Source organism: Engystomops pustulosus, chromosome 2 (assembly GCF_040894005.1).
Source record: "Engystomops pustulosus chromosome 2, aEngPut4.maternal, whole genome shotgun sequence".
Lineage (NCBI taxonomy): Eukaryota > Metazoa > Chordata > Amphibia > Anura > Leptodactylidae > Engystomops > Engystomops pustulosus.
Genome location: NC_092412.1, coordinates 21,775,716 through 21,790,451, shown reverse-complemented (window position 1 = coordinate 21,790,451; position 14,736 = coordinate 21,775,716). Strand labels below are relative to the sequence as shown.

At 50.1% G+C, this 14,736-nt stretch overlaps 2 protein-coding genes across 4 annotated transcripts in view; one reads left to right on the top strand and one right to left on the bottom strand.

Moving 5' to 3' along the window:
- Positions 1-8,512, top strand: part of GAB2 (GRB2 associated binding protein 2) — a 112,129-nt gene extending 103,617 nt beyond the window's left edge. Inside the window, exons 7-10 of the mRNA XM_072133976.1 lie at positions 2,050-2,140; positions 2,249-2,351; positions 3,874-3,999; positions 4,682-8,512. Of these exons, the coding sequence (XP_071990077.1) occupies positions 2,050-2,140; positions 2,249-2,351; positions 3,874-3,999; positions 4,682-4,825 (464 nt within the window). The 3' untranslated portion in view covers positions 4,826-8,512. The remainder of the gene's footprint in view (positions 1-2,049; positions 2,141-2,248; positions 2,352-3,873; positions 4,000-4,681) is intronic.
- A 2,401-nt stretch (positions 8,513-10,913) lies between these two features.
- Positions 10,914-14,736, bottom strand: part of USP35 (ubiquitin specific peptidase 35) — a 44,365-nt gene continuing 40,542 nt past the window's right edge. For all 3 annotated transcript variants that reach the window (XM_072133974.1, XM_072133973.1, XM_072133972.1), the window contains exons 9-11: positions 14,491-14,597; positions 13,242-14,412; positions 10,914-11,379 (exon numbers count right to left, since the gene is read on the bottom strand). In XM_072133974.1, coding sequence (XP_071990075.1) covers positions 11,212-11,379; positions 13,242-14,412; positions 14,491-14,597 — 1,446 coding nt within the window. In that variant the 3' untranslated portion in view covers positions 10,914-11,211. The remainder of the gene's footprint in view (positions 11,380-13,241; positions 14,413-14,490; positions 14,598-14,736) is intronic.

The window sequence follows — 14,736 nt, the reverse complement described above, 5'->3', positions numbered from 1 at the left end:
ACTGCACTGACCATCCACCGCCCTCATCTACTCACCCAGCGACTGCACTGACCATCCACCGCCCTCATCTACTCACCCAGCCACTGCACTGACCATCCACCGCCCTCATCTACTCACCCAGCCACTGCACTGACCATCCACCGCCCTCATCTACTCACCCAGTGACTGCACTGACCATCCACCGCCCTCATCTACTCACCCAGCGACTGCACTGACCATCCACCGCCCTCATCTACTCACCCAGCGACTGCACTGACCATCCACCGCCCTCATCTACTCACCCAGCCACTGCACTGACCATCCACCGCCCTCATCTACTCACCCAGCGACTGCACTGACCATCCACCGCCCTCATCTACTCACCCAGCGACTGCACTGACCATCCACCGCCCTCATCTACTCACCCAGCGACTGCACTGACCATCCACCGCCCTCATCTACTCACCCAGTGACTGCACTGACCATCCACCGCCCTCATCTACTCACCCAGTGACTGCACTGACCATCCACCGCCCTCATCTACTCACCCAGCGACTGCACTGACCATCCACCGCCCTCATCTACTCACCCAGCGACTGCACTGACCATCCACCGCCCTCATCTACTCACCCAGCGACTGCACTGACCATCCACCGCCCTCATCTACTCACCCAGCGACTGCACTGACCATCCACCGCCCTCATCTACTCACCCAGCGACTGCACTGACCATCCACCGCCCTCATCTACTCACCCAGCGACTGCACTGACCATCCACCGCCCTCATCTACTCACCCAGCGACTGCACTGACCATCCACCGCCCTCATCTACTCACCCAGCGACTGCACTGACCATCCACCGCCCTCATCTACTCACCCAGCCACTGCACTGACCATCCACCGCCCTCATCTACTCACCCAGAGACTGCACTGACCTACTCACCCAGCGACTGCACTGACCATCCACCGCCCTCATCTACTCACCCAGTGACTGCACTGACCATCCACCGCCCTCATCCCAATGTGCATTCACCTAGAACTTTCCTCAAACTCATCAATTCACCACAATATAAATCCTGACACCCAACCATCTCTGCCTCCAAACCTCTTTCCATCCATCCCTACCTCTCTCCATACCTCCTTCTATCCATCCCTACCTCCTCCTATCCATCCCTACCTCCTCCTATCCATCCCTACCTCCTTCTATCCATCCCTACCTCATTCTATCCATCCCTACCTCATTCTATCCATCCTTACCTGCTTCTATCCATCCCTACCTCCCTCTATTCATCCTTACCTGCCTTCATATAACACTACCATCAGATCTCCCTCCTTCTATCCATCCAACCCTATCTCTATACCTCTAACTCTCTATATCCATCCCTATCTCCTTCTATCCATCCCTATCTCCTTCTATCCATCCGTACCTCCTTCTATCCATCCCTACTTCTCTCTATCCATCCTTGCCTCTCTCTATCCACCTTTACATCTCTCCATCTTTCCCTACCGCACTTCTCTATCCATCTTTTCCTCTATACCTCTCTCCATCCGTCCCTACCTTCTTACCTCTCTCTATCCATTCGTACCTCACTCTATCCTTCCCTACCTCTATACCTTTTTTTCCCTCCCTCTATATTACTCTCTATCCTTCCATACCATTATACATCTGTTTCTACCTCTATACCTCTTCGTCCATCCCTACATCTATGCGTCTCTCTGTTTATACCTCCATGCCTCTCTTCAGCCCCCCCCCCCCCCCTGTATAAATTTCATTCTGTTCTTAACTTCATACCTCCTTCTATCCGTCTGTCTGTCCATCCATCTGTTCCTGGTCTCTCTTCCCCTTATCCATGTAGCTTCTTCTATCGGCCTTAGGCGTCAGGCCCCATTTCTGTGCCCCACGCCTCCTCCTCCCCTCCCACAGACATTGCGGTCACCATCTGCGTTTCGTGTAGGTGTCTGTGTGGATGGGGACCATCCTTATCCCTCCTTTCTTCCTGCCTCCTTCCCTGCAAATTGATCAATTTTACTCAATGTCATTTTTATTCTACAATAATCTCCTGCTCCTCAGCCAAGCCGACCCCGCTGGACCTGCGAGCGACTACCATAATTGACGAACTTCCCTTCAAGTCTCCTGTGACTAAATCCTGGTGCAGACAGACGTGAGTACAGTGGCGCCCCCTGTGTCCTGTGATGTGGTATCTACTCATCTATTATATCTGTCAGGTGTATAATACACAGGGTGTAATATATCTATCATCTGCTTCCAGACATTCACTAAAATCTGGCTCATCTCAATACTGCCGCCCGGTGTCTACACAGAGTATTACCAGCACCAGCTCTGGGGACAGTGAAGAGAACTATGTCGCCATGGTAGGTGGGCAGTGATACACTGGGTACTCTTTTCTTAGCTGCAGTGCCCCCCGTCCCCAGGATGCTGGCACAGTGCCCCTACCCCCAGGACACTGACAGTGCCCTCTCTCTTTGGACACTGACCGCTGGAGTGCCTATTCACCCCCAGAAAGCTGGCAGCAATGGTGCCCATCCAGGAGGCTGGCATCTGCATTGCCCTTTACCCTAGAATAGTTATAGCCACATTGCCCCCCCCCCCCCCACTGTATCCCCCCAGGACATTGCCAGTTGCGGCGCCCCCCAGGACATTGCCAGTTGCGGCGCCCCCCAGGACATTGCCAGTTGCGGCGCCCCCCAGGGCATTGCCAGTTGCGGTGCCCCCCAGGACATTGCCATTTGTGGCGCCCCCCCCCCCCCCACGGACATTGCCAGTTGCGGCGCCCCCCAGGACACTGCCAGTTGCGGCGCCCCCCAGGACACTGCCAGTTGCGGCGCCCCCCCCACGGACATTGCCAGTTGCGGCGCCCCCCAGGACATTGCCAGTTGCGGCGCCCCCCAGGACATTGCCAGTTGCGGCGCCCCCCAGGACATTGCCAGTTGCGGCGCCCCCCAGGACATTGCCAGTTGCGGCGCCCCCCAGGACATTGCCAGTTGCGGCGCCCCCCAGGACATTGCCAGTTGCGGCTCCCCCCAGGACATTGCCAGTTGCGGCTCCCCCCAGGACATTGCCAGTTGCGGCTCCCCCCAGGACATTGCCAGTTGCGGCTCCCCCCAGGACATTGCCAGTTGCGGCTCCCCCCAGGACATTGCCAGTTGCGGCTCCCCCCAGGACATTGCCAGTTGCGGCGTCCCCCAGGACACTGCCAGTTGCGGCTCCCCCCAGGACATTGCCAGTTGCGGCGCCCCCCAGGACACTGCCAGTTGCGGCGCCCCCCAGGACACTGCCAGTTGTGGCGCCCCCCAGGACACTGCCAGTTGTGGCGCCCCCCAGGACACTGCCAGTTGTGGCGCCCCCCAGGACACTGCCAGTTGTGGCGCCCCCCAGGACACTGCCAGTTGTGGCGCCCCCCAGGACACTGCCAGTTGTGGCGCCCCCCAGGACACTGCCAGTTGTGGCGCCCCCCAGGACACTGCCAGTTGTGGCGCCCCCCAGGACACTGCCAGTTGCGGCGCCCCCCAGGACACTGCCAGTTGCGGTGCCCCCCAGGACATTGCCAGTTGTGGCGCCCCCCCCCCCGCCCACGGACATTGCCAGTTGCGGCTCCCCCCAGGACACTGCCAGTTGCGGCGCCCCCCAGGACACTGCCAGTTGCGGCGCCCCCCAGGACACTGCCAGTTGCGGCGCCCTCTCTCCTAGGACATTCTCAGCCGCAGTGCCACCCCCCCAATATGCTGGCAACTACGGTGCCCACCTAGGGTGCTGACATCTGCCTGGCTTTCTCCTAGCATGGTGATGGCCATGGTAGCCCACACCTGCCCCCCAGGACGCTGGCAGCTGCACAAGATCAGAAAATTTAAAACCTTTCATTTTTTTCTTTTGAAGCAAAATCCAGTGTCAGCCTCTCCAGGAACCAGCGGTACTAACAGCCCGGCCCAGAAGAAGAGCACTGGGAGCGTGGACTATCTGGCCCTGGACTTCCAGCCGGGGTCACCGAGCCCTCACCGCAAGGTAACATGGCAACCCAAACCAGGAATAGCTCAGCTTTTCCATAATCCTGAATAGTCTTCCTGTGTAATCAGACCTTTATGTATGTTATTTATAGCAGCAGGACTGTGATATACAGATTTATGTTCCAGGATTGTAGCTCTTCCAAGTGCAGTAGAGGTGTGTCCTCACACTGCTGTGCTCTGTGTTCTCTGCACCAGTGTTAGATATTGTCCCTGGAGAGATATGAATCATACATTTGTGTGTGTTGTGAGTAGTGGCAGAAAAGTAAAAATATGGATTTATTTTCCAGGATTTTAGCTCCTCCAAATGCACTGTAGGTTTGTCCTCACACTGCTTTGCTCTGTGCTCTCCGTAGCCAGCATTAGGTATTGTCCACGGAGAGATGTGTAATCCTACAGAGTGGCTTCTGTTGAGTTAAATGAGAATCCTGAAATAGCTTTTACTTTTAGCAGGGTGGAGAAGCTTTGGAGCGGTTAACTTCAGAAAGCTCAGAGCACAGCAGTGTGAGGACATGCCCCAGTTCATCTGGAGAAGCTGCAATCCTGGAATATAGACCCGTATAGTCTTGAATGTGTCTAAAATTATGCTACAAATAAAGAAGTGGGTGCTTCACTATACAGATTTGCCATTCAGGAACTAGGGAAAGCTGGGTAATTACATTTTCTCTTATTATTCCCTGCAGCCCTCCACATCTTCTGTAGCATCTGACGAAAAGGTGGACTATGTACAAGTGGACAAAGAGAAGACGCAGGCCCTGCAAAACACCATGCAGGAGTGGACGGACGTGCGCCAGTTTTCAGAGCCCGCCAAAAGCGCCAAGCAGTAACGGCTCCGCCCACTGAACATTGGCTCCACCTCCTCCACACTGGATTAAGGCCATGCTGCTTGTTTTACCAGTACCCCCGGGCCCTGACCATGTATAACGGAGACCTGGCGTTGTGGGAGGAGCTTCCCAACAAGTCCAGCGCTGGCGTCTCTACCTCTTAAAGGGTCCTGACCACTTCTAGGTTACTATAGTCGATGCTTCGGCCTAGTCCTCAATTTACATTGAGTATTACATTGACTTTAAAGTGCACTGGCCACGCCCAAGCCGCCATATTGAAAACGCACCCTATACCTGTGACAGCCGTATTCTAGTGTACAGAGCTGAAACGGGCTTCCTTCTTAAGGGGATCAATCAGAGGGGGGCGGGGTCTGTTTATGACACACACTAATTTACATACATTTGGTCATTGTAGGAACAATTTTATTTTATTTTTTTAATTGTTGTAGCCGTGCCTTTAAATCACCACATAGTCACCGGATGAAACGAGTCCTAGAAGGCGTAGAGTTAATCCTCGCGTTGCGTCACATATTTTCCTCTAGTACTTTCCAAAGCGGCGTTCATACCATATGATATGAACACTACGTCTCCCACAATGCACTGCAGCAGAAAACGGGAGTTTCTGAAATGTGGACGCAGCTTTGGATGTGATTGGAGTAAATTGTTGAATGTGGCCTAGGGTATGTCGTGGACGTTGGCGAGTGGCTGCGGTCATGTGACTGTCAACGTTACGTTTTGCATAGCAATATATAGAATGCGGCTGCTGCTGGTGATGAGTTTCTTTAGACTGTAACCCAAAACCGCAAAAAAATTACAAAAAAAACCCCCTTCCCCTGTGCCACTATTAACACTCATTCCATGTTGTACACTGTTGCCGTGGTATCTGGACAGAAAAGTGTCGGCCATCTTGGATTATACCACCTCACCTTCTTCCTGGGGGAGGGACATGTACTGAGCTATGGCTTTGCCATCACACTGGATCATCCCACAATCATTTAGGCCGTCGTCTATTTTTGGAAGCCTGGCCACAAACATGCACCCTCAGCTGACGAATCGTGTGTTCTTAAAGGGGAGAGGGGATGGCCACACCTCTGTTAGGCACGTGTCTACTCAAAGTCTACCCAGCTGCAATAATTTTTCCTCACATCTTCCATTGAGAAAGAATTGGGGGACCCCTTATACAGTAGATATCTGGGCAACTCTGCTAAAATCAATGTCCAATGTGTATGAACAACCTATGAGTATGGTTCACTGCTCTCTGTCTCCGCCCCCGAGGAACAGGGGATGAAGCAAACCAGAGCTGTGGGTCCTACTTCTAAAGCAAAGGCCTAGCTCTTGAGCCCCAGTGCAAATCTCTAACAGGGACCTCCACCTACATTGCGCCATTTATATCAGTGGGGCCTATTTCTTCCATTTTAAAATTTTTAATGATTACTGTATTTATTTTTAATTCATAGAAAAAATTGAAGAAACCAATCGGTAGTAAAACACTGTCATAACCCACACACACACACACACACACACACACACACACACACACACACACACACACACACACACACACACACACACTTAGTAATTTGGGGTTTTTGGAATCACTGGCTGGAGGAGTGTTTTTGAAATGTGTTTTTTTTTTCTTTTTTGTAAGTTTTGCTTTCCATTAACTGGACTACGGTCATTTGTTTTTTGTCGGTTGAGTTACATTTTTTTATTTTGCATATGTTTCACCTTTTTTTAAGGTTTTTTTTAAAAAAAATGTAGAGTTTTTTTGTATTTTTATAGGACACGTGATCACTATGGAGTGGATGGTTTGTGTGAAATTATTTGCACTTTTTTTTTTTGGTAAAATATTCTTACCACATTTCGTGAGTTTTGTGTCTGTGTTAGTTTGTACTAAGAAAAACCACTGAGAAAAAAAACACTTATTTTATTATTTAATAATTTTATTTTATTTCAAGATATTTTTTTTCGGGGGGGGAGGTGGAGGTAGTTTTTTTTTTTTTTTTCATTTCATTTTTTTTCATTTCGTGTGTATTTGCTAGCCAAACGAAGAACATAACCCAGTCTTATAGCAGTATTACCGCATATAACAGTATTTTTATTTTTGCTGCCTTGTGTGGGCTGCCACATGGTTCATCTGTATAATACCGTATTTCTAAGGGGGGTTTTTTGTTTTGTTTTTTTTTTTTTTTAACATCCCCTCCCACACATTATATCTAGAGCAAATAACGATAATCTTGACTGCTGCGAGGTTTTTTTTTTGTTTGTTTTTTTACACTCGCTGTGTATAAATGAAGAAAAATCACTGATTGGAATTTTTTTTAAAAAAATTTTTTTTTTACTTTTAAGTGTTTTCATAATAAAATTATGGCATATTGTAGACTGTGTGTAACTTGTTTCAGGGCCCCACTGAAATGATTTATAGCTGGGGTCACCCAACTATAATTAGAAGCAGTAGGTGGGGGTGTAGATGTCACTACCGGGCCCTATAGCCAGAGTGGGCCCCAAAACTACACTGCAACATGGGAAGATACCAATATTTCAATATATAGGGACAAATTATACATTTTACAGTGGGGCCCTCATATGAGGCAGAGTTCTTGGACCCACCCCCTAACTCCGGGGCCCTAGCACCACCGTAACGTCCTGCCCTCTATTTTAATTTTTCTTGTTGAATTTTTTTAAAGTATTTTTTATTTAATTTTACCCGTCATTCATGTTGTCATAATTTTCTTTCTTTTTTTTTTTTTTCTTTTTTTAAATTGCTGAAATTTCTCATGAGAGTAAAAGAAATGCGGGCATGGTTTTTTTTCCAATTTTTCCAATTTTGGGAAACTTTAAAAAAGAAAAAATTTTAAATGTGATAAATTTTGGTGACACACTGGTAAAGTAAAATCCACTGATACTTTCCTTATTGTTGAAATTGAACTATGTTGAAAAGATCGAGCTGAGGAACCCCTCAAATTTTAGAACCTGCAAAGTCTATGAGAATATATCGCGCCCCATTCTATATTTATTACTGCGGGATATTATCACTGGAATTACTAACATACAAATTAGTGTAGTAACAGCAGCACAGAGTATTTCAGGGCAAAATATACGAATTTTGCATCCAATCGTAAGAATTTTACTGCGCTCCTATGTAGTCGGCAGGATATTAAAGGGGGAGGAGTCACAGTGGGAAGGGAAAGTAACAGGGACCACAGCAGCACAGAGTATTTCAGTAAAGTAGGGGGCAATAACCCATCAGAACACGTATGTAACAAGCGCTTTACATGATGAGTGGTCCAGACGTTGTCCTCCTCCATACCTGCTCTTAACCTAATATAATAGCCCCCAAATCCCTCCCTCCCCCTGGTGGTTAACCTCTTAGATGCTGGCATGGACACTGATCAGTATAGTAATGAATACACATTGGGATTTTTTTCACATACCCCCCCCTCCCCTCCCCCCTCTTTTGTTACAACATGGAATGTATATCTCATACTATTAACGGATCTGTGTTTCTAATTTACATGTCGTTGTGTAGTAACCACATAAATTATTAATTTATTCTTTTTTTTTTTTTTGACTAGTCCTCATCCCTTTTTTTTTTTATTTATACCTTAGATAGACCTCCTTGTCGTCTTAACATAGAAATCATGTTTAGGATTTTATTTCTGATGTCGTCAATAAACATGGTACATATTAAACGCCGTCACGTGTCGCGTGTCTCAATCTGTAATGGTCGTGTTCTGGTTCCAAATCCTCTGTATAGACACAGGTTGTATTATGGGTGTGTCACCACCAGGGGGAGCTCACTACATATAAGTTATAAAAATGTATGCAGTGTGCGCCCTCCAGTGGTGGCTTCTGGTATATAGAATTTTATGATTTATAGGGGTGTTCCAGCACTTTGATATTAAATGTGTCAGCCACTCCTGAACATAAGTTACCCTTGTGCTTTTACTGCTTGAATGCTCATCAAGTCATTTATCAGTCCTGCTACTTGCTTTGTGCAGACACTACGTGCTTCTTTCTTTACATCTCTGAGCTTTACTGAATAGGAGGAGCTGCAGCAGCAGCACAGTATGACATATTCTGCTCTCTGCCCCTTCCTTCTCCCACTTTGCCAGTGTGGACAGACTGTGAGGAGGGACAGAGAGAGGATGACCTAGAGCAGTGGACCCCATACCAAGCTTTCGAAGGAAAGACACAGCTACATGCACAGTGTTCCAGAGTTACAAATCCACATTTGGCCTTCAGTGGAACTGATCCCTCCACTGAGATTCCCTCCACTCAGGTTCTGAGGTTCATCAGTAAGCTCACAAGTATAGATAGTGGCTACATAGAACAACACTACCTCCACACCAAATGCCTGTAATAGGTAGATATCCGTGCACTATATTTGTATGTCCTGCTGAAAGGGTTAACATTTTGTTTATACCAAATGTATCATCTCTGTGGTATCCAAGGCTGGCATAGGTTTGTACTTCAGAGATGTATTTAATGAGGGGGTATTCCCACAAAGACAAGTTTCTTGTATGTACTCCGCATAAGAAAATAACACATTCTCTAATTCACTGTTATTACCAAAAATGCAGCATTTCACAGAAATGAGTCCAACCTGTCTCTATCAGTCCTGCTGTAAACAATTTCAGTTGCCCCTAGACACAACCCTATAACTTCTGACTTAGAGTCGGGTGTTGGCCATCTTGGATTTTTGTGTGAGATCGTGGAGCTGAGTTTCTGCCTGACTGTAGCCCCACCCCCTGCACAGAGTTCAGAGACATTGACTGATTACATCCTGCCCACACATGGTGAGCAGAGAGAGAGAGAGGCTGCACAGTACAAGCTACAAAGAGATAAGTGATCCGGGGAAAGGGGGATGCAGGCACATGTCAGTGAGGTGTAGTAGAGCTGTGTGTGCAATAGGCATCTCATCATCTCTGAACCGTCTCATCTCTCTGTGTCAGTGTGTTAATACAATGTCAGACTCCAGATGAAAGTGTATATATACACCTGTACCCTGATCATGTAACCACATTGTCAGCCCACAGAACTAGGCGGATAATACAGTAATGTGTCTGATTAGTGAGGCCCCGCCCACACCCTGGGATTTTACACAGATCAGCGTAGAGAGTGATAGGAGCCGAAACAGCAATAAAACTGAGTAAATTGTTGGGGTTAAAAGGATTTTTATTGTGTTAACATCACTAGGGGATATAGATGTGAGAACTTTCTTTCATGGGAAACCCCCTTTAGGGCCAAGTTGATGTAAAGACTGGGTCTGCAGCTTTGGGTTCAGCTGAAGTCGTTATCTAGTCTCCATGTTAGACACATCCCTACACAGATTACTGAGCTGCTCATGCAGCAGAGCCAAACAGTCTGGATTGTCTCCTTTAGAGCCTATCTGACCAATAAATCCAGGGCTGTGATACTAAACTGTTCCTGCAAGGATTATGTCCTACACAAAAGTTATCTACAGTTCTGCTCGCCACAGGATTAACCATTTCCAGCCTGTACTTTGCTGCTGTTTAAAGAAAACATGGGTTTTTAATCACGTTACTTCAGTGTCTACAGTGCATATCCCTGGCCGTCTGGCCTTTCTGAAACCATTGACCACCTATATACATCGGGAGTCCCCTGGGGGACTATCTACCATACTATGGCCTTCCCCTCCTTTTCTTGCTTCTACCCTGGTGGACAAAGCCTAGTTTAGGACCAAGCCACCATCACACTGGCTGCAGGTGCTGTGGTCCTAACCATCTAATTGCCCCCATCCACTGTCTCACGGAGCACAGCACATTGTTAGTGGCCGTGTTTGTTATTGCAGCTCAACCCCATACAATTATCTATTCACATTTATTGGTCACATGACCTGTCAGTAGATATCGCTGGCCTATCTGGTAGAAGATAACTGGCTGCAGCAGGCTCCTCCCCCTTCACCATAGTATACAAAGATCTGTAAGCTCCGCCTCTCTAACTTGCGGACAATGAGACTGGATACAAATTAAGCTGATGTTTTGGAAGCAGGAAAATGCACAAGTGGAAGGAACCAGTGACTGGGCCAGTCACGTACATGTGGATCGAAGACGAAATTCTTAAGAACTTGACACGAGAGGCCGGTTTCAGAAGTTTTTGTTTATTGCGGCAGAGCATTGCGGCCATAGGTTTGCTGTGTCTTTGTCCTGGGGGAGTTATTTTACATCTCTATAGCCAAAAAAAGACTCAATTCCCCCAGAATACATAGCTAAACATTTGATACGCTTAAAGAAAATGACAGTATCTATGTGTGATACGTTTTGGCAGGTGGGGACTGAGGGGATACTGGGGTGTAACTGGGCGCTTCTGCAATAAATCTGTTATAAAGCCATTAAAAAGTAGGGAGACCCCTGAGTGTGGGACCTCTAAAACACCAGACCATGAAAGGAGCCGGAGCCCCCCCCATTGGAGGACCCCAGACCACCCGCAGAGGCGTCGTCATCGCTGTCCTTGTCAAAGTCCTGCCACCACAGAGGGGACTTCAGCAGTGGAGAGATGTAAGCCGCCGTTTTCCTCGCTTCCTTTTCTTGCTCCTATTAAACAATTATAACCCAAAAATACAATAAACTTTATTTGAAGTCTCAACATTTAACAATGTAAGGGCTGCGGTGGTCTCATTGGGTGGAGGAGATTAGGCCTTGGCACCCAAGGTTGATTGGACGCTAGGGGGTTCTAGTCATGTGAAAAGCCCAGGGCCCATTGGACACGTAACCGACTACTGACTGGGGGTCTGTTACTTTGGACAGCTGATAGGGTCAGCCTCCTCCTGGCACCAGAATAACAGAGATCAAAGTTGAAAGTACAGCTTTGCTCCTTGTATAGTTGCCAGGGTCAGAAATTGCAGCTCCTGCCCCTGTCCCCAGACTCCTATGCCAGGCTCCTCTTCCCTGTCCTCCGCTCTCCCGTGCCAGGATCCTGCTCCCCGCTCTCCCGTGCCAGGATCCTGCTCCCCGCTCTCCCGTGCCAGGCTCCTGCTCCCCGCTCTCCCGTGCCAGGCTCCTGCTCCCCGCTCTCCCGTGCCAGGCTCCTGCTCCCCGCTCTCCCGTGCCAGGCTCCTGCTCCCCGCTCTCCCGTGCCAGGCTCCTGCTCCCCGCTCTCCCGTGCCAGGATCCTCCTCCCCGCTCTCCCGTGCCAGGCTCCTCCTCCCCGATCTCCCGTGCCAGCATCCTCCTCCCCGCTCTCCCGTGCCAGGCTCCTCCTCCCCTGCTCTCCCGTGCCAGGCTCCTCCTCCCCGCTCTCCCGTGCCAGGATCCTCCTCCCCGCTCTCCCGTGCCAGGCTCCTCCTCCCCGATCTCCCGTGCCAGCATCCTCCTCCCCGCTCTCCCGTGCCAGGCTCCTCCTCCCCTGCTCTCCCGTGCCAGGCTCCTCCTCCCCGCTCTCCCGTGCCAGGATCCTCCTCCCCGCTCTCCCGTGCCAGGATCCTCCTCCCCGCTCTCCCGTGCCAGGATCCTCCCCGCTCTCCCGTGCCAGCATCCTCCTCCCCGCTCTCCCGTGCCAGCATCCTCCTCCCCGCTCTCCCGTGCCAGCATCCTCCTCCTCGCTCTCCCGTGCCAGGCTCCTCCTCCCCTGCTCTCCTGTGCCAGGCTCCTCCTCCCCTGCTCTCCTGTGCCAGGCTCCTCCTCCCCGATCTCCTGTGCCAGGCTCCTCCTCCCCTGCTCTCCTGTGCCAGGCTCCTCCTCCCCTGCTCTCCTGTGCCAGGCTCCTCCTCCCCTGCTCTCCTGTGCCAGGCTCCTCCTCCCCTGCTCTCCTGTGCCAGGCTCCTCCTCCCCTGCTCTCCTGTGCCAGGCTCCTCCTCCCCGATCTCCTGTGCCAGGCTCCTCCTCCCCTGCTCTCCCGCGCCAGGCTCCTCCTCCCCTGCTCTCCTGTGCCAGGCTCTTCCTCCCCGATCTCCTGTGCCAGGCTCCTCCTCCCCTGCTCTCCTGTGCCAGGCTCCTCCTCCCCGATCTCCTGTGCCAGGCTCCTCCTCCCCGATCTCCTGTGCCAGGCTCCTCCTCCCCCGTTCTCCTGTGCCAGGCTCCTCCTCCCCCGCTCTCCTGTGTCAGGCTCCTCCTCCCCCGCTCTCCTGTGTCAGGCTCCTCCTCCCCCGCTCTCCTGTGCCAGGCTCCTCCTCCCCCGCTCTCCTGTGCCAGGCTCCTCTGCCCCCGCCCCCCAGACTCCTATGCCAGGCTGCTCTGTCCCTTTCCTCCAGAATACTATGGCAGGCTCCTGTTACCCCTCCCTAAAAACTCCCATGCCAGGCTTCTCTCCCCCGCCCTCCAAACTCCTATTCACATCTCCTCTGTCCCTCCAGGGTCCTATAACCCTCTTTGTCCCACTTTGATCTGGATGAATTTTTCACCTCCCTAATCCCATCTTCCGACCATTCCACCGACAATGACACAGTCCTGACCTTTACCTGCAGATACTTGATGTTGTCTTTGGAGATGGCTTCCATCAACTCTTTGCTAAGAGCCCCGTCTCCATGTGACTTTGATGACCCTGGATCTATGTCGGAGTCCACCTGGCCATGTGTTCGATTTCTGTAGAACAAGACGTAGGCCGTGTCTTTGGGGAAGAAGGACGTAACGTTACTGACAGACTCAAAGGAGGAAAAGGAGACTCTGGTGTCATTGAAGAGATACCACTGGATCTCCAGGTCTAGGTGTTTGTCAACTGCGAGCCTCTTCACCCCAGTACACTGCGGTTTCTGGCCGTCTGGGTCCATACAGTCTCTCGAATAGCAATAATAATGTCCGCTTTCTGAGGACAGTCCTGAATGCACAATGACGGTGCACAGGTCATAGGTTGCGGACTGTCGATCATAGGCCAATGTGGCTCTACTACAGCCATACTCAGTCCGATGAGGGTTGATCTGGATTGGTAACTTGAGCATCAGTGGAATCGACACATTGTCCAAGATCTTCCTCCGTCTCATGGCCTTCAAGTCAAAGGAGAACCTCAGCAAAGTCAGGATCAGATACTGCGGACCTGTGGAGAGCTCCACCACCTTCTCGGCGTCTTGTAAGGAGTCGCAGGTCTCGCATCGATACTTATTATCTTCTGTCAGCATCTCCGGGCACAGGAAATGGTTGATCAGATCCAATAGAGTTAGGGAACTTTTTTTTGTCCCCGGTGCCTCAGGAGAAGAAGAGGTTCCAGCCATGGTACAATTGTTCTCATCCTTGCCTTGAGGATGTTTCATATCAGCTGTGACTTTCCCTTGTTCCTTCTCTACTTTCTGATTCCTTGTCCGCTGATGTGGAGAACTTGATGACTGCTGGTCTTGGTCTTCAAGATTTTTGGGCCCAGCATCTGTAACAGGTACACTGGAAGGCACAGTGATTTTGGAGAACTTTTGGGTGGGGTCATCCCGTGGTGGGAAAGCTAGTGATAGGTCGGTGAAGGCCTCCTCCCTGGCAGAGATACTATGACACTTCAGACATCGGATTTTGGTGACGATTCTCCCGCCAAACATCTGCTCTACTAACGTCCTGTTGCCTAGGAGGGTTTTCTTCACTTGGAAACTGCAGTTGGACTGGGCCAGAGTTTGGGATATTCGTTTCCCTGTTTTTTCCTCTTCATGAAGCCTTGGGGGTAAAACATCCATCCATCAATAAGTATGGCTCTATTATTGTATGTAGCCCTTACACATAGCTGTGACTTACCGATCTAGTAGATACTTCAGATACTCGGAGCAGTCCTGCTGCACACCGGGTGTAAACCACGGGGGCCAAGATGATGACAGGAAACTCTCCGGTGAGATAGCGGGGCGCTGTAATAACAAATAGAGTCACTGCCACTAGAATCACATCTGCCAATGCTTTACCTTGTGTACTCATATCATTATAGAGGTGACATATCCAGCTCAAGACCCCCGAGCTTAACCAGAGCAAAGAGGCATGGAAGCTGAT